The sequence below is a fragment of the Salvelinus fontinalis genome, chromosome 23 (assembly GCF_029448725.1).
Source record: "Salvelinus fontinalis isolate EN_2023a chromosome 23, ASM2944872v1, whole genome shotgun sequence".
NCBI classification, from domain to species: domain Eukaryota; kingdom Metazoa; phylum Chordata; class Actinopteri; order Salmoniformes; family Salmonidae; genus Salvelinus; species Salvelinus fontinalis.
The window spans coordinates 40,407,937-40,434,647 of record NC_074687.1 but is presented as its reverse complement, the minus strand read 5'-3'; the positions used below and the strand labels follow the sequence as shown (position 1 = coordinate 40,434,647).

The following is a 26,711-nucleotide window of genomic DNA, read 5'->3' as shown; positions in this document are numbered from 1 at the left end:
AGTAATGGGTGTGATGACCTCCATTGGTTTAATTGGAGAGAAAACAAACAGTGGCTAGGATACATAAACACTGTGGTGGATAGAGGAGAGCTCAAGGAAGCGACGAAGATCACACACACACGCACACACACACACACACACACCAGGCATCACTCCCATCCCATGCTTTCCTATCCTCACACATCCAAAGAGATCAGCCAGTCAGTGGGGTGTAGATAGATCTCCTCTGCTGTGCCTGCAGTCTTAGAGGTAGTAACTATGGGCGCTTCCCAAGTGGCACCCTATTCCCTGTATAGTGCACGCTTTTGACCAGGGCCCATAGGGATCTGGTCAGATGTAGTGCATTACATAGGGAATAGGGTGCCATTAAAAGTAGCGCGTTTAAATAAGGAAAAGGATTCTATTTGGGACACATTCTATGGGTCTCTCTCTCTCTGCGGTTAGACAGGAGCTGAGCTGCAGCCCTCTAGAAATCAGCCTGTGTTTTCTGCTTCCAGGAACAGCCATCTGATTAAAAGGACGTGCTCCACGCTGGTTAATCTGGAGCAGATGCAGAATCAAAGGGCGCCTCCATCGCAAATTTTACTAGGACTATTACTGGTTACAATAAGTACATTTGAAACTAATACAATTATTACAGGATATCGGGAGACATGTTGCATTATCCAGATGATGCGTTGAGCCAGTATCTTGTGGTGTCTTGTGTTCATCTCAAGAGAGAATTTATTCCTCACTTGCCTTGAGGATATCTAAAGTGCTTTAAGATCCTATTTGATGCGGATGCCTGACGTCTCTGTTCTGCTGGCGGATGGCTTTCATTTGTTATTGAGGGCTATTATTTTTCCTCTGATCCTCTCTTCTCTCTGTGTGGTACTGAGCTATAAAAAGCCCTGGATCTTGGCAGCTCTGGAGGGCTAGCCTAACTGCACACGACAGCTGACACAACCAGGGGTTTGTGGGCCCGTCTTTCTCTCTCTAACGTGCCCCCCCCCCCCCCCCCCCCCTTTCCTGTCCCCCCTGCTTCTCTGCAGGGGTGCTGTGGAACCTGTCCTCCTGTGATTCCGTCAAGATGACAATCATTCGGGATGCCTTAACCACTCTGACAAACACTGTGATCATACCTCATTCTGGATGGAGCAGCTCGACGTTTGACAATGACCACAAGCTCAAATTCCACTCGTCTCTGGTCCTGAGGAACACAAGTGGCTGTCTGAGGTAATGGACATTTTGAGCTTTATGCTACCACCCCCTTCTGGATGTTTAAAGCTACTGCAAATAAAGCATTGTCTGGTAATCTATGACTGTATTTAGTGTGGTAAAGAAAATGTACAAAGAAAATACACAGAATTAGAAGACTGTGTACTTACAGATTCAATACAGTTGCCGTTGATCCACCCACCCATAATGCAAGGAGTGGATGGGTATTATGTTATGTTGGCCCAGTCAGTATAATCACTGTGCAACCCATCCGTAGTAAAGGTTACTCTCGCTCTCCAGCCACCGTGTCAGGGCCCTCGTTTCGAAGGCAATGGATGCATCCCTAATGGCTCCCTTATGGGCCCTGGTCAAAAGTAGGGAGTAGGTTCCTATTTGGGCAGCTGCTAGAAGTTTAGTCTCTAATTGGTGACGGTGTCTCTGAGCACGCTTGGCTAGGCTCTCATTTCCCCCGCTCAAAAACACTTGTAATGGCATCGCTCAGGCCAACCAGAGAGCCTAATCCATTATGGATGGGACGGAGCAAGTAAACCCCACAACACACGCCAGCGTCGCGCTATGGGAACAAACACAAACACCGTTTCATCTGCTTCGCAAATGGTACCCTGTTCCCTTTTACAGTGCGCTACTTTTGACCAAAGGCCTTTGGGGCCTTGTTGAAAGCAGTGTACTAAATAGGTAATAGGGTGCCGTTTAGGACTCAGCCTTTCCTATTTTTATGTGGCTGTTTGTGTACGTTGCAGTGCCTGTCTTTGTGTGTGATTTATTTGGGTGTTTGTATGTGCTGTAGGGCCATATGTCTGTGTCCAGAAGTCCTGAAAAGTGTGTGTTTCAAAGGAACCTGAGCTCGGCGGGGGAGGAGGCTAGAAAACAGATGCGTTCCTGTGAGGGACTGGTGGACTCTTTACTCTACGTCATCAAGGCCTGTGTCAACACCTCGGACTTCGACAGCAAGGTCTGTGCACAAACACACGCACACACACACACACACACACACGGTCACACAATGGCAGGCAGCTGTAGGGGTTAAGGGCAACACCTACCCTACTGGTTTCGAATGATTCGATCGTTTCTCACTCATCTCCTTGCACAGCTCACTAACTTGATTGGGAAGACCTTTTATCAACCCATATGTGTACAATGTTAATAGCACGCAATTACAGTTCATAGACTGCCAGCTGTTCCGGTTAATTATTTCCCCTACAAATGTTCCCTCTTTGATTTTTGTGTCCCAAATGACACCCTGTTCCCTATGCGCCCTGGTCAAAAGTAGTGCACTGTAGTAAAGGGAATAGGGTGCCATTTGGGATGCGCTCTGTGCATTTATTACCACAGTGATCTACTGAACAAATACCACTGAATGGGCATCAAACAGTAAAGAATTAAACCCATTTGTCAGAGCCCAGATCACCCTTTCTAAGTGGAGACACTTTAATCTGTTAACACAGTGTGGCTCTCATACCTAATTAATTTACACTGCTACAGATAACACCAGGCCTGCACATCTTACTCACTCACTCACTCACTCACTCACTCACTCACTCACTCACTCACTCACTCAAAAGAGAGGCTTTCCTGGCTTATTGATCACTATTTCACTGGAACAAACCTCTTATGCTGTATAGTGTGCTGATTGAAATCTCCCCCCCCCTTCTCTCTCTCTGTCGCTCTCTTTCTCTCTCTTACTCTATTCTCGCTCTCTCTCTCTCTCTGTCTCTCTCTCTCACTCTATCTCTATTCCATTCAATTCAATTTGCTTTATAGGCATGACATAACAATGTACATATTGCCAAAGCTTATTTTGGATATTTACAATATAATTTTTTTAAATGAGAATCAAAATTGACAACAGTAACAACAGTGTCAAAATAACCATACATTCAACAATAACAATAAGCAAACAGTAGAGTACATGTGCAGGTTGATTGGTCTGTCAGACACTGTCCCTCAACTTATGGCAGGCAGCAATGTAGTGCGCTGCCAACCCACAGCTCTCTGCATCCTCCCCCAACAGGACGGGTAGCCTACTCTCATCAGAGAGGTCTTTGAAACCTTGAATAAGGGTTTCAAATTTGGGGAAATGACACTCTCTAATTGTTTTATATTTTTTACATTTTGTTAGGAAATGCAGCTCCGTCTCAGGTTCTGCTGTTGTGCAGTGGTTGCACAGCCTTTGCTTTACAGGGAGCCAGGTTTTCCTGTGTCTACCCTTCTCAATTGCAAGGCTGTGCTCACTGAGCCTGTACTTTGTCAAGGTTTTTCTAAGGTTTTGATCAGTAACCATGGTCAAATATTTCGCCACAGTGTACTGTCGATTTAGGGCCAGATAGCACTGCATTTTGCTTTGTGTTTCTGCTTGTGTTTCCCAATAATCAATATAGTTTAGGTTTGACTGAGTTGTAATTTGGTTTATCCTGATTGATTGGATGTTCTGGTCCTGAGGCTTCAGTGTGTTAGTAGAACAGGTTTGTGAACTCAGCCCCAGGACCAGCTGGATGAGGGGACTCTTTTCTTTGCTCAGCTCTTGTCATTGCAGGGCTTGGTAATGATATGAGAGGTGGTCACTGTATTTTAGATGTTTCCAAAACTTAATTGCTCTTTTTTGAGTTTTTATTATTAGTGGATATTGGCCTAATTCTGCCCTGCATGCATTGTTTGTAGTTTTCTTCTGGACATGTAGGAGAATCTTACAGAACTCAGCATGCAGGGTTTCAATGGGGTGTTTGTCCCATATGATAATCTTGTTTTGCAAGTGGACACCAGACCTCGCTGCCATAAAGTGCAATTTGTTCAATGACATATTAAATTCGTTTTAGCCAAATTTGAATAGGTATTTGAATTAGCTTTTTAATGGCGTAGAATGCCCTGCGTGCCTTCTCTCAGTTCATTCACTGCCTCATTAAGGTGTCCAGTTGAGCTTATTTTTAAACCTAAGTAATTGTAGTGTGTGTAGTACTCCTATATATTTTGAACCAATTGAGAACTTTGGTCTAATTCCCTGAGATCTGGATCTTCTCTGGAAAATCATTATTTTAGTATTTTTGGGGTTTACTGCCAGGGCCCAGGTCTGGCAGTATTGTTCTAGCAGGTCTAGGCTCGGCTGTAGGCCATGTGCTGTGGTTGACAGCAGGCATAGGTCATCTGCGAAGAGTAGGCATTTAACTTTTGAATTGTGGAGACTAACACCAGGGACTGAGGATTTTTCTAGAATAGTGGCCAATTCGTTGATGTAAATATTGAAGAGTGCAGGGCTCAGATTGCAACTCTGACGAAGGCCCCGCCCCTGTTTAAAGAATTCTGTTCTTTTCTTGCCAATTTTAATGCTGCACGTAATGCCAGTATACATTGATTTAATTATGTCATATGTTTTACACCCTACACCACTTTCAATAACTTTGTAGAACAGTCCTGTATGCCAAATAGAATCAAATGCTTTTTGGAAGTCGATAAAGCAAGCGTATATTTTGGTATTATTTTGGTGGACTTGTTTATCTATCAGGGTGTGCAGGGTGTAAATATGATCATTCCTGCAATGTTTTGGTATAAATACAATTTGGATTTTACTCAAGACATTGTGCTTATTAAGGAAGTTTAGAACTCTTATATTTATAATACTACAGAAAACCTTCCCCAGGTTACTGTTCACACAAATGCTTCTGTAGGGTCAAATTTGTCTCTGTTCTTAAAGATTGGGGTTATGAGTCCTTGATTCCAGATGTCAGGGAAATAACCTACACTCAGGATAGAAATGAAACAGTTTTAATATAGCCAAATGAATTTTGCACTAGTGAGTTTGAGCATCTCATTTAGGATGCCATCATGTCCGCATGCTTTTTTAAATTTGAGAGCCTGAAGTTTCTTATAGAGCTCCTGGTCAGTAATTGGGGAGTCCAATGGATTTTGATTGTGTCAATTTGAACGGTGTTGTAGAGTGTTTTAAAATGGGTTGTCCATATGTCACCATTTTGTATCGCTAATTCCTCTTGTTTAGATTATTATTATTATTTTTTCAATTTTGCCAGAAGTTGTTTGTGTTTATGGACTCCTCAATTAGTGTCAGCTGCTTGCTGTTGTACTGTGCTTTGGTTCTGAGTGTACGTATATAGAGTTTTAAAGTCTCACAGTAATGAAGATGTAATTCACCATTATTTGTGTCTCTGTGCTTTTGGTTGGATAGTGTTCTAAGTTTTTTTTTCCCCTTATAATTTTACAATCTGCATCAAACCAGTTGTCATCTGTGATCTTTTTTGTTTTGTTTTTTTATCATTTTCAATTGTGCTTCTTTTGCCGTTTGCCTGAATTGATGCCTTCTTTACTGTGAGTGAATGTGATATCCAGGAAGTTATCTACGAGTATTGGGAAATTTTGGTTACAGGTTGCTTTCTGGTATTCTTCTGTGCTGTTTTGGGCCCATCTGTATGAATGTCTGATGTTGTACAGCTTACTGGGCTGTGAATGTGTGGTTGTTTCCATGTCTGTTCTTTTGAGGAACAACGTAATTTGGCTGTGATCAGACAGAGGTGTTAGAGGCTTGACAGTGAATGAGCTGAGAGAGAAAGGATCAATGTCTGTAATCATATAGTCTACTGTACTGTGGCCAAGAGGTGAGCAGTAGGTGAATCTCCCCAAAGTGTCCCCCCGTAACCTACCATTGACAAAGTACAGACCCAGGCTTCTACAGAGCTGCAACAGATCCCTTGTGTTTTTGTTGATGGTGCTGTCACTGTTGTTTCTGTGGGGGAGATTAAGACAGTTAGAAACAGTATGGCCTGTAATAAAGCTGTCCCCTTGTGTGCTCGTTAGATCAGGTAGTGTTCCTGTGCGCGCATTTGTGTCCCCACAGATGAGCACATTTCCCTGGGCCTGGAAATGGCTCCGTCTCTTCCTCAAGGATGGGGAAGATCTCCTCTGAGTAATATGGGAATTCTAAGTGGGGGGGATATATATTATATATTATTAGATATATATTGCACAAAGGAACACGTTTTTCTGTCAGTACAAGTTCTTTTTTCAGTTTTAACCAAATGTGATATTTACCAATTTTGAGGGGATCAATTAGATTTTGTAGTTCAGATTTGTATCAAATGATCAGTCCTCCAGAGTCTCTGCCTCCATTGACAGAGCTGTGTTTCTGTGATGGCACAATTACCTCTCTGTAGCCTGTGGGACAGTGAGTGACAATGTAAGCCTTACACCATGTCTCCTGCAGAATGATGTCATTTTTGTTGAACTCCAGTGCTAAACTCTTCAGTCCAAAGGTTGATGAGTTTAGGCCTTGAATGTTTCATGCTAACTATAGTGATTTCATGTTGCAAAAAGAAAGAATAGCAGTCAGAAATACAGTAACTAATAAGTTGTTAAGAGTGAGATAAACAGGATAACAGCTAACATTTTTTTCTGTTATATAAATATTCCTATTCATTGAACAAGTCAATTCTAGTACAATAGGTGTGTGTATGTATGTGTGTTTAGTGCAGATGTATTGGAGGAGCTGTTTAATCTCACTTAATCCTACAGGGTTCTCCTGTCCTCTGACGACCTCTGCGTAGCTGCGCTGGTCCTGCTGTTGGGCCCTGTGGAGTGGAGGAGGACCAGTTCTGGGCCGGGGGGCTTCCTCTCTGGTCTGGTAGAGGTGGTGGTCTGGTGTGGGGTAGTAGGCTGGGTCCGGTCTGGCTAAGTTGATGGAAGTGGTGATGCTCTGGTGGTGGGTGGGGCCTGTGGGGTGCGCTGGGTCTGGTGTGGAGTTGAAGGGGCCTGGGGCTCCTTGGTGGTGCAGTGGTCTGGTAGGAGTCTCTGGGTGGTCCTCTGTCCAGTGCGGCATGGGGTGTTTGTCTACCAAGTGCCACATCCTTTAGAGACTTGGCAAACATCCCTACTGTCTGCTTCCTCAGGTGGGAGTGGTCGTGCAGATGCTCTGGGGTGATTGTTGGGTGGTGAGCAACGTGTACGTTCGGGAGTAGGCCACACCCTCTGGTGATGTCGGCGTTGATTTTCTGAATGGTGCGGGAATGAAAGTCTTTGCGGGGCAGCAGAGTGGAGATGGTGATGTAGGAGTTGGGGAACCGCTCAGAGGCCCTCTGCTACTCTGTTGACCAGGCTGCCTACTCTCTCCTGCTCCTCTCGCAGGTTGTTGGTGCTGGTGTGAATAATAATGTGGCCTGGTGTGCCACCCAGAGACAAAGTCAGGCTGGGACAGGATGTGGAGTGCATCCTGTGTTTTTGGGCACCATATTTTGCACACCTTGTTTTGGGGGAAGAGTATATCTTCTTGGATGAATTTCCCATTTGAGTCAATGAGGATGGCCACCTCAGTGGGTTTTACCAGATTAGTGCGTTTACGGTCTGGGTCTAGGGTACACAGGGCCTGTGTACATGGAGGGGTGTGTCAGGGGGGGCCGGAGAGCTTCTCTCTGTAGTAGGTGTCCCTATCTGAAGCTCCTTGTTGACTGGGGGTGTGGGTAAAGTGGTGTCGGTATGGGGGGGTCGGGGGGTTGTGGGTAAAGGTGGGGTGGTGAGGGGCTGCAGCTTCTCTCTAGGAGTCTCTACAGTCTGCTCTCTGTGCTGCAGCACCCTCTTGATGACAGACAACTCATTTGCCATCTCCTCCTTTACCTGCACCAGCTCTCTCCTCATGGTGGCCTTTACCTCAAGCGCTGTGGTAAGGCTCTCTCTCTCAGCTCCTGGACAGAGTTCTTCAGCTGGGTCCTGCACTGGTTATTCTGGTCCTGTAGAAGCTCTGTGTCTGGGCTGGTGGTGGTGTAGCTGGGGGGCTGCTCCTTCAGCTCAGTAACCCATACTTCTAACAGAGCCAGCCTGTCTCTCAGCAGTCTGATGGTAGTGTGGTCTTGTCTCTGGTGGTTGTAGGCAGGCAGGGGGAGGATGGTTCTGCTGTTGGGGTGCCTGAGGTGAGGGGAGAGGTCAGTGTGCTGTCCTTGTCTTTTTTGCTTTCTGCTATCTTAGTGTGGGGGAAGTCCTGCACAAAAGAGCTGAGTGCAGCCTCACTGCCCTGGACCATGACAGTGCCGTTCTGGTACATGTTTACCGTCAGTAACCTGTTTTCCTGGTCCTTATCACTGTCCTCAAAAATGTGGATTTGCCTTCCCTTGCAGATGCCTTTCTTTGTGGTATAGCTGAAATGCCTGGTTACAACTGTATGCCAGGCAGTAAGTAGTGTGGTCTGTGTAAAATAACAGGCTTGTAACAGTCCTGTTTTGTGAGCAGTCGGCAAACAAGTTTATGGGTTCTCCCTCAGAATTCTGTGTTTAAAATGGATTCTTCCCTTCTCTGATTTGATTTCTGCTGGGTATTCAACAAAAAAAGGGGGGGAGGGCGTCTCTCAGTTTCTGCTGCTAGCGCTGCCTTAGTGGCCATGTTGCTATGGTTACCACCAGTAAACAGTTAGAGCTAGACGGTAAGCTAGCTGACAGATTTGAATTTGGCTAGCTACCACGAGGAAGATTGACAGAGTGAGTTTTAAAAGAACAATCTTCTCTTCCTGTGTTGATCTTCAGTTGTACAATTTCATTACCTATACATTTTTTACTAATTTATTCGTGTCAATCTTGCACATTAACAACCAAAAAGTTATAACAAGTCAGGAGCCGTTTTTCTGCATGACTTCTCTCTCAGAATGTTCTCTCTCTCTCTCTCTCTCTCAATCGATCTCGATCTCTATTCTCTCTCTCTATTCTCTCTCACACTGTCTATTTCTCTATTCTCTCTCTCACTCTCACATCTCTATTCTCTCTCAAATTCAAAAGGCTTTATTGGCATGGAAAGTGTTAATGCACAGTCGTATAGAAACATATTAAATAAATAAAATAACATTCAATGATTAACAGGACTCACCGCCTCTCCTCCCTCCCTCTCTCTCTCTCTAGATTGTGGAGAACTGTATTTGCACTCTGAGGAACCTGTCGTATCGCCTGGAGCTGGAGATGCCCCCGTCAAGGTTTCAGGGAGCCCAGGAGCTGGACGGTCTACTGGGCAGTGAGTCTCCCAGTAAGGACGTGGAATCCAGCTGCTGGGGCCGGAAGAAGAAGAAGAAGAAAAAGGGCTCCCAGGAAGACCAGGTAAGCTTGGGGAATAAGAACGCCGGTTAAGTCTCAAACGACACCCTATGTAGTGCACCTTCTTTTTGACCAGTGCCCCTAGTGCAGTGCACTATTAGGGAATAGGGTGCCATTTCAGACACAACTTCTATCTGAGTGGTGGAAATATCACTTCCTAGGTCTCCAAAGTGAATGTTCACTCCAGGCGAGCTCTGGAATGACACCACATCACTGAGTGGTGTAAATGTCACTTTCCAATATATATATATATTTTTTTTAAATCAACAGTAGTCTAGTAGCGAGATGAGTCTACGTTCCACACCTTCTGTTGTGTCTAACATGACGGAACCAGACGGAGTCTGCCTGTCTTTCCAAATCATTTGGGATTGAGTCGTCGTATCGCTGGATCTACACAACAGATGGCGTGGGACGTGGACTCAGTAGACCACATCTGACAGACTTTGATTTTGGAGTGAACTATTCCTTTAATACTCTTCTAGGAGCCCATATTCACAAAACGTCTCAGAGCAGGAGTGCTGATCTAGGACCAGGTATCTCCTGTCCATATAATATTTTTAATTCTGATCTTAAAAAAGGCTCAACTGATCCTAGATCAGCACTCCTACTCTGAGACACATACAGCCCCTGAAGTGAATCTCAACACTGTACTCGGTCATTGAATATGGTCAACATTGTATTAGAACCTCTAGTCGTGATCATGTGTTCTCAGTGGGACGGAGTGGGCCCCATCCCCGGCTTCTCCAAGTCCCCCAAGGGGGCGGAGATGTTGTGGCACCCAGCCGTGGTGAAGCCCTACCTGACCATGCTGGCCGAGAGCTCCAACCCTGCCACTCTGGAGGGCTCAGCGGGCTCCTTACAGAACCTGTCTGCTGGGAACTGGAAGGTATATAGTACCCATATTGCATCCCGAATGGCACCCTATTCTCTATATATAGCGCACTACTTCTGACCAGGGCCGGTCAGAAGTAGTGCGCTATATAGGGAATAGGGTGCCATTTTGGGACACATGCAACACAGCACCCAGGAGAGGATATGACAGGAACACTGCTCTATTGAATGTTATTTTCCCCCTGTGTAACAGGTATGGTTTCTTAGATGTGTGAAGGCTACCATTTTTAAATGGGAACTCTGCTCCATAAGCATGCCAGTAAAACTAATGTCAATTGTCATTTATAGGTGAAGTCAATGTATGTTTTTAAGTCTTCTATGTACTGTATGCTAATTGCTGCAAAATACATTTCCTTCTTGGAAACTTGAAGTGTACACTTTTGGGTCGAGATGCGTTGGAGAGTTTAAACGTCCTCTCTCTGTCTTCTCTGTACTAGTTTGCGGCGTACATCCGTGCGGCGGTGCGTAAGGAGAAGGGTCTTCCCATCCTGGTGGAGCTGCTGAGGATGGACAACGACAGGGTGGTCTGCTCTGTGGCCACCGCCCTGAGGAACATGGCCCTGGACGTCAGGAACAAGGAGCTCATAGGTGAGGAGCGAACACAGGCTCTGTGAAGGGATGACCCGGGCCACGTTCCAGGTCTCACAACACATGGATAGGTGTTTATCGTATCTGCTCACCACATCATATAATATAACAATTTGATCCCGACTGTGCAGTCAATGACGTGGCGCACAACCATTGCATCTGCAATGTAGTAGGGGGGGAACGCAACCCACCAGTACAGTAGGCTATGCACATGTGCTACACAAGCACAGAGCAAATTAAAAAAGACCAACACTATATACTGGTTTACCTACATGTGCTATGCAGCATTACAGAGTATGAAAAATGCAAGGGATGATGGGAAATTAGAGGTGGGGGGGGGGCAAGGGTTTGTAGGATCTGTAGGGGTAGACCCTTTGGGGGCTACTAGCACTATGGAAAGTCACATGGTAGGCTGTGGAAGTACAACTCAAGCTGAACTCATGTAGCATCCGCAATGTAAAAAGTACACTGTGTACTCTAGGCCCGCCGGCTGTAGAGAAAGGAATCTGCCGTACAAATACATTACGTAGGACACAAATCCAATGAATGTCTTTCTCTCTCTGTGGCGTTTTAGTTGAATGTGTAGCTAGATTAATTATTTACAGCAAAAAAATATCAAATGGAACATAATGTATATGAAGGTGAGGATGACAAATAGAATCAGCTTATAAAGAAACCTTGTCATAATCTAGATGGTCAATTTATTAAGGAAGTTACAAGTACAGTACATAAGCAGTACTTTATCCCTCTCTCCTTCCTGCCTTCTCTACCTCCTTCCCTCTCTCTTTCCTCCCTCCTTTCCTCCCTCCCAGGGAAGTATGCGATGAGGGACCTGGTGAACCGTCTCCCTGGGGGCGACACCAACCTGCTCTCTGACGAGACGGTGGCGGCCATCTGCTGCACCCTGCACGAGGTCACCAGCAAGAACATGGAGAACGCCAAGGCACTGGCCGACACGGGCGGCATCGAGAAGCTGTTCAACATCACCAAGGGCAGGGGAGAGAGGTAAGGGAAAGGGGGAGAAAGACTGCCTTCGGCTGCTTCTAAGACCGAGTCTGCATTGCGTCCTAAATGGCACCGGATTCTCTTTTATAGTGCATTACCTTTGATCAGAGCATTATGGGAAGGGGGAAAAAACATACAAGGAACAGAGGGTCTGGTCAAACGTAGTGCATGATACTCTATACAGAATAGGGTGTCATTTGGGATGCACATGGAGAGTCTAACAAGAGACAAATTGGGCTTCCACAAGGAAACTCTGGGTTCATATGTCCTGAGGTTACACCTCAGAATGATCTAAACGCGAGCGTTGTGAGGACAGGTGAGTGTAGACACATTTTTCTACCACAGAAACATGCAATATGTCATGTTTTTGCCACCGATTCCTAAGAGGCCGTGGTCATAAATTCTCAGTGGTAATGTGTAGTGACGTGTGTCTCTCTGTCCCTAAAAGGTACTCCATGAAGGTGGTGAAAGCTGCCGCTCAGGTCCTCAACACACTCTGGCAGTACAGAGATCTGAGAACTATCTATAAGAAGGTAAGAGAATGACTAGGGTTTGGATGAGGAGGCCAACTACAAATAGGGCTACGTCCCAATGATCTCTCCTTCCTGCCAAAGTGTGCACATCAGACTGTTAAATAGCCTTCACTAACCGGCCTCCACCCATTACCCAGCCCTGAACTTAGTCACTGTCACTATCCAGCCACCACCCGGTTACTGAACCCTGTACCTTAGAGGATGCTGCCCTATGTACAGTTGAAGTTGGAAGTTTACATACACCTTAGCCAAATACATTTAAACTCAGTTTCTCACAATTCCTGACATTTAATCCTAGTAGAAATTCCCTGTTTTAGGTCAGTTAGGATCACCACTTTATTTTAAGAATGTGAAATGTCAGAATAAGAGAGAATTATTTCTTTAAGCTTTTATTTCTTTCATCACATTCCCAATGGGTAAGACGTTTACATACACTCAATTAGTATTTGGTAGCATTGCCTTTAAATTGTTTAACTTGGGTCAAACATGTTGGGTAGCCTTCCACAAGCTTCCCACAATAAGTTGGGTGAATTTTGGCCCATTCCTCGTGACAGAGCTGGTGTAACTGAGTCACGTTTGTAGGCCTCCTTGCACACACACGCTTTTTCAGTTCTGCCCACACATTTTCTATAGGATTGAGGTCAGGGCTTTGTGATGGCTACTCCATTACCTTGACTTTGTTGTCCTTAAGCCATTTTGCCACAACTTTGGAAGTGTGCTTGGGGTCATTGTCCATTTGGAAGACCCATTTGCAACTAAGCTTTAACTTCCTGACTGATGTCTTGAGATGTTGCTTCAACATATCTACATAATTTTCCTGCCTCATGAAGCAATTTTTTTGTGAAGTGCACCAGTCCCTCCTGCAGCAAAGCACCCCCACAACATGATGCTGCCATCCCCGTGCTAAATGGTTGGGATGGTGTTCTTCGACTTGCAAGCCTCCCCCTTTTCCTCCAAACATAACGATGGTCATTATGGCTTAACAGTTTTAGTTTTGTTTCATCAGACCAGAGGACATTTCTCCAAAAATTACGATCTTTGTCCCCATGTGCAGTTGCAAACCGTAGTCTGTCTTTTTTATGGCGGTTTTGGAGCAGTGGCTTCTTCCTTGCTGAGTGGCCTTTCAGGTTATGTCGATATAGGACTTGTTTTACTGTGGATATAGATACTTTTGTACCTGTATCCTCCAGCATCTTCACAAGGTCCTTTGCTGTTGTTCTGGGATTGATTTGCACTTTTCGCACCAAAGCATGTTCATCTCTAGGAGACAGAACGCGTCTCCTTCCTGAGCGGTATGACAGCTGCTTGGTCCCATGGTGTTTATTCTTGCGTACTATTGTTTGTACAGATGAACGTGGTACCTTCACGCATTTGGAAATTTCTCCCAAGGATGAACCAGACTTGTGGGGGTCTGCAATTTCTGAGGTCTTGGCTATTTCTTTTGATTTTCCCATGATGTCAAGCAAAGGCACTGAGTTTGAAAGTAGCCCTTGAAATACATCCACAGGTACATCTCCAATTGACTCAATTTATGTCAATTAGTGTATCAGAAGCTTCTAAAGCCATGATGTAATTTTTCTGGAATTTTCCAAGCTGTTCAAAGGCACAGTCAACTAAGTGTATGTAAACTTCTGACCCACTGGAAATGTAAAACAGTGAGTTATAAGTTAAATTATTTGTTTGTAAACAATTGTTGGAACAATTTACTTGTCATGCACAAAGTAGATGTCCTAACTGACTTGCCAAAACTATAGTCTGTTATCAAGGAATGTGTGGAGTGATTGAAAAACGAGTTTTAAGGACTCCAACCTAAGTGTATGTAAACTTCCGACTTCAACTGTACATAGACATGGAACACTGGTCACTTTAATAATGTCTACATTACATTTCACATGTATAATACTGTATTCTAGTCAATGCCATCCTATTCAACTATTGCTGTGCATATACTATTCTATCCTACGTATTCTACAGAAATACTACATATTCTATTCACATACTGTCCATAATGTCTATACGTCCAATCACATACTGTACAGTATACAGTGCATTCGGAAAGTTTTCAGACCCCTACACTTTTTCCACTGTTTCTAACGTTACCGCCTTATTCTAAAATTGATTACATTCACATTTTACCTCATTAATCTATGCACAATAGCCCATGTTTAATTTATTTTTTATTTTTATGTAATGTACTCAGTACTTTGTTGAAGCACCTTTGGCAGCGATTACAGCCTCGTCTTCTTGGGTATAACGCTACAAGCTTGGCACACCTGTATTTGGAGAGTTTCTCCCATTCTTCTCTGCAGATCCTCTCAAGCTCTGTTAGGTTGGATGGGGAGTGTCGCTGCACAGCTATTTTCAGGTCTTTCCAGAGATGTTCGATTGGGTTAAAGTGAGGGCTCTGGCTGGGCCACTTAAGGACATTGAGGCTTGTCCTGAAGCCACTCCTGCGTTGTCTTGGCTGTGTGCTTAGAGTCATTGTCCTGTTGGAAGGTGAACCTTCACCACAGTCTGAGGTCCGGAGCGCTATGGAGCAGGTTTTCATCAAGGATCTCTCTGTACTTTGCTCTGTTCATATTTCCCTCGATCCTGACTAGTCTCCCAGTCCCTGCCGCTGGAAAACATCCTAACAGCATGATGCTGCCACCACCATGCTTCACCGTAGGGATGGTGCCAGGTTTCCTCCAGTTGGCATTCAGGCCAAAGAGTTCAATCTTGGTTTCATCAGACCAGAGAATCTTGTTTATCATGGTCTGAGAGTCATTTAGGTGCCTTTTGGCAAACTCCAAGCGGGCTGTCAGGTGCCTTTTACTGAGAAGTGGCTTTCGTCTACCATATAGGCCTGATTGGTGGAGTGCTGCAGAGATGTTTGTCCTTCTGGGAGGTTCTCCCATCTCCACAGAGGAACTCTGGAGCACTGTCAGTGACCATCGGGTTTTTGGTCACCTCCCTGACCAAGGCCTTTCTACCCCGATAGCTAAGTTTGGCTGAGCGGCCAGCTCTCGGAAGAGTCGTGGTGGTTCCAAACTTCTTCCATTTAACAATGTTGGAGGCCACTGTGTTCTTGGGCACCTACAATGCTGCAGACATTTTTTGGTACCCTTCCCCAGATCTGTGCCTCGTCATAATCCTGTCTCGGAGCTCTACGGACAATTCCTTCGACCTCACAGCTTGGTTTTTGCTCTGACATGCACTGTCAACTGTGGGACCTTATATAGACAGGTGTGTGCCTTTCCAAATCATGTCCAATCAATTGAATGTTCCACAGGTGGACTCCAATCACATTGTAGAAACATCTCAAGGATGATCAATGGAAACAGGATGCACTTGAGCTTAATTTCAAGTCTCATAGCAAAGGGTCTGAATACTTATCTAAATAAGGTATTTCTGTTTCTTAGAAAAAAAGAAGAATTTGCCCAAATTTCTGAACTTGTTTTTGATTTGTCATTATGGGGTATTGTGTGTACATCGCGGGGAAAAATATAATTTAATCAATTTTAGAATAAGGCTGTAATGCACAGGTGTCAAACTCATTCCACGGAGGGCCGAGTGTCTGCGGGTTTTCGCTCCTCCCTTGTACTTGATTGATGAATTAACATCACTAATTAGTTAGGAACTCCCCACACCTGGTTGTCTAGGGCTTTATTGAAAGGAAAAACCAAAAACCTGCAGACACTAGGCCCTCCGTGGAATGAGTTTGACACCCCTGCTGTAATGTAACAAAATCTGGAATAAGTCTGAATACTTTCCGAATGCACTGTGTGTGTTTTTATATATATATATATATATATATATATATATATATATATATATATATATATATATATATAAATTATCCGAACTCTGACATTGCTCGTCTTAATATTTCTGTATTTCTTGATTCCATTCTTTTACTTTTAGATGTGTATATATTGTTGTGAATTGTTAGATATTATTGCACTGTTGGACCTAGGAACACAAGCATTTCACTACACCCACAATAACGTCTGCTAAATATGTGTATGCAACCATTACATTTCTATTCGATTTGTTCACTTCCCTTCATTTAAAGGAAATTACTGTAAGAAATATGATGGAAACTTCCATTAGCCCAATGCTTTTAGGTTTGTGGGATGTAGTGAAGGAGTATACACTTCAGGAGAAAGGAAATATGATTGTGACGCACCCCAGGTCTCTGTGGCTCATACTAACATCGTTTCCTTTCTCTGCTGGTCTTCAGGACGGATGGAACCAACACCACTTCATCACGCCCGTGTCTACTCTAGAGCGCGACAGATTCAAGTCTCAGCCCACCCTCCCTACCAGCACCATACAGATGTCACCGGTCAACCAGTCAGGTCAGCCTAGCTATGTAGACAATCATTCACCTAGGCTACGTCCCAAATGGCAATCTATTCCCTAGGGGGCCTAGTGCACTACTTTTGACCAGGGCCAACAGGGCTCTTTTCAAAAGTAATGCACTAGATAGGAAATGAGGAGCCGTTGGGGACGTAGCCCTAGATAAGGACACGAATGCGTTTCAATTCAACGTTTCGTTGTTTTGACCTCCATGTTGTGTTCTCCACAGCTGGCAGTGCAACCTCCTCTCCTGCAATGCTGGGAATCAAAGAACACCGTTCTGATTATCACAGGGCACAGTCAACTATGCAATTTTATAAAAACCAAGGGGACAACAAAGTACATAAATACCAATATACAGGTAAACAATGAGCATAGAGAATTATCACACAAAAATCGCCCATAAAAACAGTGTATCGGTTGAGACGTTGGAATTTGATTGAAAACATATCAGCCATGTGCACCAGACCGTGATCAAAGTATCCCCTAGGGCCTTTCTGCCTCTATGTAGGGCGTAATCCATCTCACCACTCCCAGGAATCGCATTCCATGCCCCCTCTCCCCTAGATTTCCCCTAGCTCTCCGCTAGCTATCCCCTACCTCCCTGTTTCTTATCATCCTTATTGGGAGCTGGAGGCTCTTAGATGGTCGGTAGTTCAAAAGAGCACTTGAGCCTCTTTGTTGCGTTTAAGTGGGTCTGCTGAGCAATATAGGGGTTGGTCCGCCCGCATTGTGAGCAACTCGGCTCAGCAGCCACTACAAAAGCGGTCATTGTTAGTTGCCCTGAGGAAGAGTTGGGATACTTCCCAAATGGCACCCTATTCCCTATATAGTGCACTACTTTTGACCAGAGCCCTGGTCTAAAGTAGTGCACTATATATGGAAAAGGGTGCCATTTGGGAAGTGCCCTACTCTTCCTCAGGGCAACTAACAATGGCCGCTGCCAGATGGAGAGCCCTCAATGGGGTGCTGAGACGGCAGAGTAAACAGAGCTAGGGAAGCTGCAGCCTCCCTGCCTAACCTTCTGCCTGGCTACCCAGCAACACTCCCTGGAGTAATATTGTACGGTAACAACATTTATGTTCATGGCAATTTTAAGTTATACCGTTATCTTGATAATTTCTCTTCCAGGGTCTGGAAAGCCGTCACCATATTATATCGGGTCCTACTCCTCGCCGACAAGAGAGGACCCCAGAAGAGCACAGGTAAATTCACTACAGACTCTAAATCAATCCCTTTTGGTCGAACATCTCCATCTTTCCCTGCGCTATCAACTTGGCCGTGCAGGCGGCTGGTTCGCTCCGCTACACTAATGGAAGGAGACTGACACGTATTACAGTGTGGGTGAATGAGGGAGTTGGGAGACATCCAACACATCAGTCATTGTGTGAGCGAGAGTGAATGTGACTGCTGTAATAGGAATGGGCTGGGCGGCAGTGGGTGCGTCTCAGGCACCTGTCACAGTGTGGACACGTCCCTGTGTGCCTACTCGGATAACACCCAAGAGAAGGGAGCTTTGTGCAGTCCTTTCCTCCCTCTACCCGTCTCTGACTAGACAGGAAATAGACAGTCAGGATATTACACCCAAAGGTGGCTAGTGAAGGAAGGACGTCTCATAATAATGGCTGTGATGGCGTTAATGGAATGGTTTCAAACGCACGGAAGCCATTTCTTTGATGTTTGATAATATTCATTCTTTTCCAGCCATTACTTGGAGCACTTCCTCCGATTTTAAAGAGCCACCACTCATTACAACCAACTTGGTTCAGCCATACAGCGTGAATTTTGATACACAAAGTTGTAATACGTTTGAATCAACAAACTATTTCTCATCCTTTTCTCCCATCAGACAGTTGAAAGTAGATATTTTCCTGTATTTGACATAGACCGATCTGATTGTGTTGCTTCTCTTGTCTCCACAGCAGCAGATGTACTACACCGAGGAGCCGAGCAGGCGGAACTACGACACCTACAGAATGTACCTGCAGTCTCCACACGGCTACGATGACCCCTACGTGGAGGAAGTGGTCAGCTTTCCCCCCACGGCAGACTACAGCTCAAAGTCGCACGGTCACGGACTCAAATCCACCACGAACTACGTGGACTTTTACTCCACCACCCGGAGGCCTTCCTACAGGGCGGATCAGTACCCAGGTTCGCCAGATTCCTGGGTATAGGGACTCCATCTTGGAAACCCTGACAGATTAACTCTTCCATAAACTTTTACTTGTATGTTTGTATTTGAAAATGTGGATCTGAATGTGGAGATCGATGCGATGGCAGATGGAGAAATGGAATGTTAACCAAAGAAAGAAGGAAACCAAGGAATGTGTTTATTTTTTATTTTTAAAGAAGAGCAGTGGGTGTGTTCGGGGCGGGCGGCACTGGACATTATCGTGAGTGTTGTCCTGCTCTGTCTAGATGTTAGTTTTTCTTTTGGAAACCTGTAGCTGTGGTAGCATGGTGAAGGTGTGGGTTATGTGACGAAAGGTTTGCGGTAAAGAGTCAGAAGGGGGAATGTGAATGTTCGTAGGCAAAAATGGATCATGAACTCATATCTGTAAAAAAAAATATAGTAACCAAGATGTTAGTTTGTACAGAGGGATCAAATTGTATTTGTTCTTAATGTTGAGATTGTGTATGCCATGGAGTCTTGTACATTTCCTTCATTTTATTGTAAATACAGAAAAAATGCCACCTGGTTTACGTTCATCAGCACTGGTAAAGAGGTGTGCCATGTCAAATCTATATTATAGATCTATAAATATATGAAGAAATAAAGGGAGGGGGGAAAGATGGCATCATAACACAAACATGCAACGATAATAAAAGTTCACTTTTGTTTTTTAAATTAGTTGTGTAATTGCAGACATTTTTGTGACTGAAAGATATTAATATTATAAAATGGCACCCTATTCTTTACATAGGTCTCTAGTCAAATGTAGTGCACTATGGGCCTTTGTCAAAAGTAGTGCACTATATAAAGAATATGGTGTCATTTGGGATACACACCAACATGATAGAATGACCAGACAATTTTCCTCCTCCTATTTCATAAACAGACTAAAGACCTTTCCAGATACACTTTGAAAGTTGTTAGAAGTGACAAAAAGACCGATAGTGGAGGCATTGTTTTTTTTCTTCAGGACATCAAGTTTTATTTTCAAAATGTTTTAAACAATTTATTACATAAATATCACGCATTTATCACTAAGATAAATGAGAGATGAGTTTATGAAAATATCTCTAGCCCCTCCCTGTACTCTTGGTCTTTCATAATGTACAGATCTTTAAAAAGTCAGATAGTGATGTGTAAATTCACACTACCATCACCATATTGCTTACATCTAGTCCGTTTATATTCAGATCTGAAAACAAAAGGGGCGTGGCTGGAGGTTGTTTTTGAACCAGGCAATGGTGTTGAATAAATGACAGAATTGGTAGATAAGTAGGATTAGATTATGAACATCCTCAATGAGCACCATGCACACATGCGCCGATCTATACACTGAATGGATAGAACATGCAAGTTGTTGAAACTGTTCACTCCATATTTCTGGTTCACTCGTGGAATAAATGAGTCTGCTGCAGCCACATGCTGCTGATGCTCGCTTCCTGCGTAAACTAAGTCATTTTCCTTTCAGCAGTATAAAGTGGGCGTTGTGGTACTTTGTGTCCTGTTATTGTTGTTCAGAAGTCGAGAATGGTGCAACTATCTAAATCTGGAGTGAGAGAGAGTCCTGAATTGAAGGCTGGCCATCCTCCAGCAGGTATGGTGGTGATTTATTCAAATTAATTCGTCATTTGCATCAAGTTGTGCATATTTTCTTTGTCCAAAAATGTGCTCGATGTAATGTCTTGTTTGCTTTTTCGAGGCGGTAAGTGTGGTTTACATTCAGTGCATTTACAATATAGGCCTGATCTTGTTGTCGCATGCAAACATTGTTACAATCTTGTAAACACATTGGTAGACGACAATGTTGGAACGCACGCTCAAATCTCAAGTGCGTAGGTGGTAAACGAGTTAAAACTAAAGTAGTTCTAAATGCCCCCATTACTGCTACTATGGTATTTTTTTCGTTACGATGCGTGAAGAAAATTGAATCGGTGCATAGCTTATTGTGCAAACATGGTACATTCTGTGCTCTAAGCTGCACTCAAGGGACAGGCCAACACTGTTCATATAGTTAAGTGAATGTCCTCTGCAGATTTTTGCTTATGTATGGGGATTTTGAGTACAAATAGTTCCACTCAAACTATTATTAAAATGCTAATTGACGGGATGTTTGCATTTCCACAAATCTTTGGTTTTGGACCTGGCCTACGATATGCCTATTGCATACTGTTCTGGTGTGACATGCAGATGTCGCAGAAAATAAATTATGGGGCCGTAGGAGTGATTTAAAAAAAAATTGGATCAGTTCTGCCCCGCTTGATACCGGCCCCTGAAAGAGATTCTTTGCACAGTACAAATGTAATTATTTCTGAGCTACACGTTGTTTGGTGGTATTCTAGAACATCAAAGCACTTTTTGTTTTGACAGGATGTGGGTAAAGTAGACTATTTTGATTAAACCTGCCTACAGCAAGTCTATGGAAAAGAAACAAGGCTGATCTCTATTCTCACTGCCAACTTTCTTCTCCCAACACGGACACTCCCAAAGTCTCATTGTATAATGGCAAAATTCCAAGACATTATAACCTGAAGTTGTTTGGTTTTGTCTTACAGTAACTCTGAATAGTTTTAACTCCTTCATGACCAAGTGCAGGAAGTTGTATAACTTTCCAAATGGCATTAAATTCTGGATTTGCAAAGAATGAGTATGTAATTAATTTATTTTCCCCTATTTGAAACGGTTCTGCTCTGGCACCACAGTGAAGGCTGGGGGGAAACGAGTGGTCAAGAAAAGCTGTGAGGAGAGTCATGCCACCCACCATGTGAACCCAGAGAGGGAACACAAAATTCCCAAACCCAGGTACAGTTCAGGTAGCCCATCTCTGTTTAAGTATTTTATTCTATTTGGTGCCAAATGACAAGGACCCAATACTCCCAAATACAGGGTCTCGTCATTTACAAATGTTTTTTTTTTACATTGAGAATGTGTCAGGAAAACACTTAACTGCAATGTTTGTCGTTAAACATGTAATACTGTTCTAGATCGGCAGCCACCTCCAGCAGAATGCAGCAAATCAGTGTCTTGATGTCAGGAACACTTGACAAGGTAAGGATATCTGACTTAAAAATGATGGCTGCATCAGTCCCACAAGGGTTGGCCAAAAAGCAGGTTTAGATGTGGGGGAAGTGTCTTCATTCGTAATTTTAATGCAAGTCTCAACACTTTACTCGTACCCTAGCTTCTTCAGATTGGCATAGTGAAATGGTTTCCTCCAGATTGCTTGTTAAGCCATGATTTTATAAAATGTCCTCATTGTTTCAGTTGGGACATGACTTCCCAGAGACCCCAGTAAGTGTGAAACACAGCAGACTCAGACCTGCTATGGAGAAGGCACACTCGCCAGCTTTCAAGTCCAGCTTCTGCATCCAGCAACCGAAAAAGTTCTGAAGCAACGTGTTGAAGTTGCCTGAGGGGAAATGTGAAAGACCAACAGGATGTGTTAGTTATATGCATGAGGGGACTGACATGAGACATCAGAAAATACTTTAATGTTTAACTTTCTTGATTTAATGTAGAATCAATTCGGCTGTTAATTAGTTGCAATTTGTAACTTTGCTACTTTTAGGTGAGAAAGTGGAGCTTTGCAGGGTTATGGTGGGTTTTCAGCTTACTCCAAACCAGCACTTACTGTGCCTTTACATTTTTTTATTTTTACGAATGAGACATCCTGTAACCCTAAGTGAACTAAAGGCACACATGGTGGGCATTTTTGAAATGGTATGTTGCATAAGTGGGTATAAGCTGGATGACTGACTTTTGTCATTGAATGTTTTCATAGTGAAAAGCTTGAATAAAAAAAAACTGCATGGCATTAAACATTTTGTCCTTTGTTTTTTATGGTTACTTCTAGATTAAATAAAATACAAGTAATGAGTTGTTCAGTTGAAAGTGTTGCTTTTTCATACTGCAAATTTTGTATTGACCAGAGGGTGGCGACAACTAACTCCTGTTAGCTTGGAGATGGCATTTTTCGTTGCTTTTTTTAAGCTTTACCATGGATGTTTACACCTAGGAAAACCAGGGTCTGAGTCCTTTCCCCTGTCATGAGGTATTTTCTTGCTTGCTTGTCTATTATATTGATGGGAACTGCTCTTCCACATCCATATTTTACATCACTACACCATTTCATAATTATAGTACTATGCAGTATTTCCCAAGAGTGAAACGCAGCGTGGTATGTCTCGGTGACACTCTGCCAGCAGTAAGCCAGTGTCCTGGTGTTTCCACAGAAACTAACCCACAGCAGAGTGTCTTTGAACTCTGCCTCTTTGGGGGGGGAAGTTTTTTGCATGTGTAGACCTACATCCCCCCCCCCCCCCCCACCACTCTTATAGAGCCCTCACAAAAGATCCCCTGTTGTGAGGATGAACCCAGCCAAGCACTGAATTGAGTGTACTTCTGCCAGGGCCAACAGTATCTGGGGACACTTTGTCTGACAAACCTGAGTAGTGCCCCACTCATAACAAATGTTCATTTGGGGTTCACTTTTCAGGCTCCTAGCTTATTTCATCTTTTGTTGCCTGTCTTTGTGGCAAAGAAGTCAGTGCCAGTAAAAGCCTTTTATGGCACACTGGGAAATACTAGGCCATACTAACCTGTCATTTTGCAAGATGGTAGTAGCATAACGCAGGAAACAAATGTTTTTACATCAATTTTACATCAGTCTTAGCTGGATTCTATTCCAGCAGCTGGTGAGGTTGGACAGAATATGAGAAGGCACTCGCTTGGTTCTCTCCTTCAACCTATGAGGCTTTTTGAATCGTTGGGATTCGGGCTAGTTACCTGTGCATTCATAACAAGGAGACTGGAGGATAGATATCATATTTATAACATTGAGATACCATGCACACCTAAAGCTCTGTGGTGCTCAATGTTCACTCAAGCCTTTGGTACCATCTGTGTATGTAATTCTGAGGCCTCAGTCTCTAGCTGAGGGATGGAGTGGTTGGTGGTCTGCTGAGCTGCAGACAGACGGTGCATTTCCCTGCCAATGACTTCCCAGCCATCTGACAGGGTTGATTGCTTCTATGACATCTGCTGTACTGCTGAGAAAACACGAGTCCAACAATAACCCTGCCTCACGCAGGGGAGGAGGAGTTGAGGAGAGAGGTAACCAAAATATGTGCTGTTTCTTAATCATATTCTGTTATATTTTAAAACATTTCTGCTCAAGAAAATAATTATAGGAACGACGTTGTTATAAATATGAAAACCAATGCCTAATATAAGTTGTAGTATCCATTGTGGTGTACAGGCTACTTCTGTGGTTGTTAGTCCTTGTATATTTTACTTAAGTTTTTACACCAGGAGGGCCACGTGTATGGGTGGGACAAGGAAGTGGGAATACATTTTGTTGTTGTATTTAACCTTTATTTAACAAGGCAAGTCAGTTAAGAACAAATTATTATTTACAATGACGCAGCTGGGCCAATTGTGCGCCGCCCTATGGGACTCCCAATCACAGCCGGATGTGATGCAGCCTGGATTCGAACCAGGGTGTCTGTAGTGACGCCTCTAGCAATGAGATGCGGTGCCTTAGACTAATGTGCCACTCGGGAGCTTCCACATAAAAATGTTTTAAAAGTTGCACATTTTTTATTTCAGACCGGTCACTTCCATCCCGAAAATTGAAAGTACTTGAAAAGACATTTGATTGAGATAGCAGTTTGTGCCTCACGGTGTCGCCATACACCTGACTATAATGGTATAAAGAGCAAGCCTAAGGCACTTGTACTTTACTTCACATTAAATATCACTCAATGAAACACTAATCCAGTAATCTTCGTTCAGCAAGTAATTTTACACCACATCAAATACGTTTCGCAAATGTAATATCGGCCTACATGGCATAAACGTAACAACAAAACAACAACAAAGGGCTTTGTAGTTTTGCCCACATAATTAATGCGCATCACTACTGTACTTTGATTAAATAAGATTATGCACATTAGGCATGCACTACGCATGTTGGTCTGCATGGTTACCAGTACCGTGCACTGCAGTTGATGCGCAGTTGCGCGCACGATACTTGTTATAAATGACCTCATGGAGAGAGGGAGGAGCTCGCGCAGTACCTTTGGTCCATCAAAGGATTCATGTGGAGATAAGCTGTTGGAAAACTTTTCCTACTGAGATATCCATGACATTTACCAGGTAAATATTTGACTTAAGTTCAGTGTGTTCGTCTTTAGAGAACTATCAAGTACAGCTTGGACTGTGTTTAGTTAGGTTTGAGGAGAGAAAGTAGCCTAACTTAGCTAGCTATTTGGAGAGTTTAGTTTCGGCTTTTCTCAGGCTGTCTAGTGGAGGAAGAGCTAGCAAGGAGGATGAATACGTTGGAACGTGAATGACTGGAAGCGCTGTGAGTTCACATTGGAGAGAGAAACAGAACGTTAAATAAACATGTCTATTGCTATTATACGGGAAGTGTGTTTAATAGTGAGCGATAGGACCTCACTTTAAAATCAGTTATTTGTTGAGCAAAGTAGAGGGTTCTTGTGAAAGTGCGCTCATTGACAGCTCGAGCTTTAAGTCAAGCTGTCAAATCTTAACTAAAATCTTTAGACATTTCTATTGAGTCCAACCATAACTTAAACTTATGTTCAAAAACTTTAGCTGTGCAACTTGTCAGGTTTTGTCGCTGTTATCAGGCCACTCAGAACCTCGCTGAACTAAATCCTGTTGGCCTTATTTGATTTTATAATCTCACGCGGAACTGCCGCTCATTTTGGCGTGCTTGGGAAATGTGTAAACTGTCTGCAATGCATTCCTACAAGAGACAACAAAAAATAACAGCTGTTGGCTTTGCCTCTACTATGAATAACATGGTAATTGTATAGTTACACACAACGTAAATATTATTTGGCCAGATACCAATTAATTTAAGTACAGTATAGGCTAATGATATTTTTTTCAGGTAAAACACCACACACTGTGTGCCATAGTAACTAGAATAACAGGTATCCCACCCCTTTTTAACCCTTTCCGCAAACCCTTCCATTTTACTATATTGTTCTTGTGTTGTTACCCCTCTATAATAAAACCAAGTAGGTTGATGTGGTGTATTCCCATGTTTATTGTGAAAAACTAACTAGTTACCATACCATTAACAATGCTATTGCACTTTATTATATTCTGTAATGTTAAGTGCTGAAATGATATCCGGTTTTTAATGGATCAGAAATAGTTTATTACATAGTGGTCTTGTTTGATGCTTGAAATGTATATGATGTGGTGGTTTTGAATTCAAGACCCAATCCATATGCAGTATACTTGCTCACCCTTGGTTTGAGTCATGTTGAAGTAAGTTTTGTTCTGTGTTTACATAAGACACTTCCTTGCTTTTTAGGACTCATGTAAACCTCAGATGCTTTAAAAAGTTACTGTAGTTCTTTCTGAAAAGTTCTTCATGCTGAAAGGTCCGTTTCCATTTTGATGAAAAGGGGCAGATTAATTGAATGAACATAGCATGTCCTCGCTGAACTTTGTGATGGTAGGCTACCTGGAAAGTGCTTTGAGTCTGACACAAAGTTCAGATGAATTCAAACCATTTTGTTTTTGTGTCCTACATAGTCACTACAGTTCAGTTGACCTTACATATGATAAGATAAAAGCTTGTCTCTTCTCTATTAAACATTTCCATATCCATAACCTTCAGAGTTAGCCTATTATCCATTTCACAATCATGACATCTAAGCTTAAAAATATTTCCAGCTCCACAACAGGTGACTGACTGACTGCAGCTGACAGGTGCTTGCTTGTGATGACTGGACTGAAGTGTGCACTGTCATAATAGTTTATCTGAAGAAAACAAATGTTGTAAGTCATTTGCAAAGTTACTGTATGTAGCCTTTAAAGTGCCGAGGAGGTCTGTAGTCACAGTAGAGAACCTGG

At 43.3% G+C, this 26,711-nt stretch overlaps 3 protein-coding genes across 23 annotated transcripts in view; all 3 read left to right on the top strand.

The window, feature by feature from the left end:
• LOC129821325 (plakophilin-4-like) overlaps window positions 1-19,493 on the top strand; it is a 129,492-nt gene extending 109,999 nt beyond the window's left edge. For 8 of the 10 annotated variants that reach the window (XM_055878883.1, XM_055878887.1, XM_055878886.1 and 5 more), the window contains 11 exons: window positions 1,032-1,215; window positions 2,053-2,170; window positions 9,096-9,287; window positions 9,997-10,170; window positions 10,613-10,763; window positions 11,576-11,768; window positions 12,217-12,301; window positions 16,524-16,641; window positions 16,872-17,003; window positions 17,774-17,847; window positions 18,565-19,493. In XM_055878883.1, the coding sequence (XP_055734858.1) occupies window positions 1,032-1,215; window positions 2,053-2,170; window positions 9,096-9,287; window positions 9,997-10,170; window positions 10,613-10,763; window positions 11,576-11,768; window positions 12,217-12,301; window positions 16,524-16,641; window positions 16,872-17,003; window positions 17,774-17,847; window positions 18,565-18,819 (1,676 nt within the window). In that variant the 3' untranslated portion in view covers window positions 18,820-19,493. The remainder of the gene's footprint in view (window positions 1-1,031; window positions 1,216-2,052; window positions 2,171-9,095; window positions 9,288-9,996; window positions 10,171-10,612; window positions 10,764-11,575; window positions 11,769-12,216; window positions 12,302-16,523; window positions 16,642-16,871; window positions 17,004-17,773; window positions 17,848-18,564) is intronic. The other 2 variants (XM_055878891.1, XM_055878892.1) reach the window with 1 other exon arrangement.
• A 565-nt stretch (window positions 19,494-20,058) lies between these two features.
• On the top strand, window positions 20,059-22,634 carry LOC129821327 (death-associated protein-like 1-A). Its single transcript, XM_055878893.1, has 4 exons — window positions 20,059-20,412; window positions 21,518-21,617; window positions 21,800-21,863; window positions 22,080-22,634. The coding sequence occupies exons 1-4, from the start codon at window positions 20,346-20,348 to the stop codon at window positions 22,203-22,205; spliced, it is 357 nt and encodes a 118-aa protein (XP_055734868.1). The 5' UTR covers window positions 20,059-20,345; the 3' UTR covers window positions 22,206-22,634.
• Window positions 22,635-24,863: 2,229 nt separating this feature from the next.
• The window catches only part of LOC129821321 (protein TANC1-like), a 289,442-nt gene continuing 287,594 nt past the window's right edge, over window positions 24,864-26,711 (top strand). For 10 of the 12 annotated variants that reach the window (XR_008754295.1, XM_055878874.1, XM_055878872.1 and 7 more), the window contains exon 1: window positions 24,864-24,971. The gene's annotated coding sequence lies outside the window, so the exon portion shown is untranslated. Of the gene's footprint in view, window positions 24,972-25,011; window positions 25,180-26,711 lie in introns of those variants that run through there. The other 2 variants (XM_055878868.1, XM_055878869.1) reach the window with 2 other exon arrangements.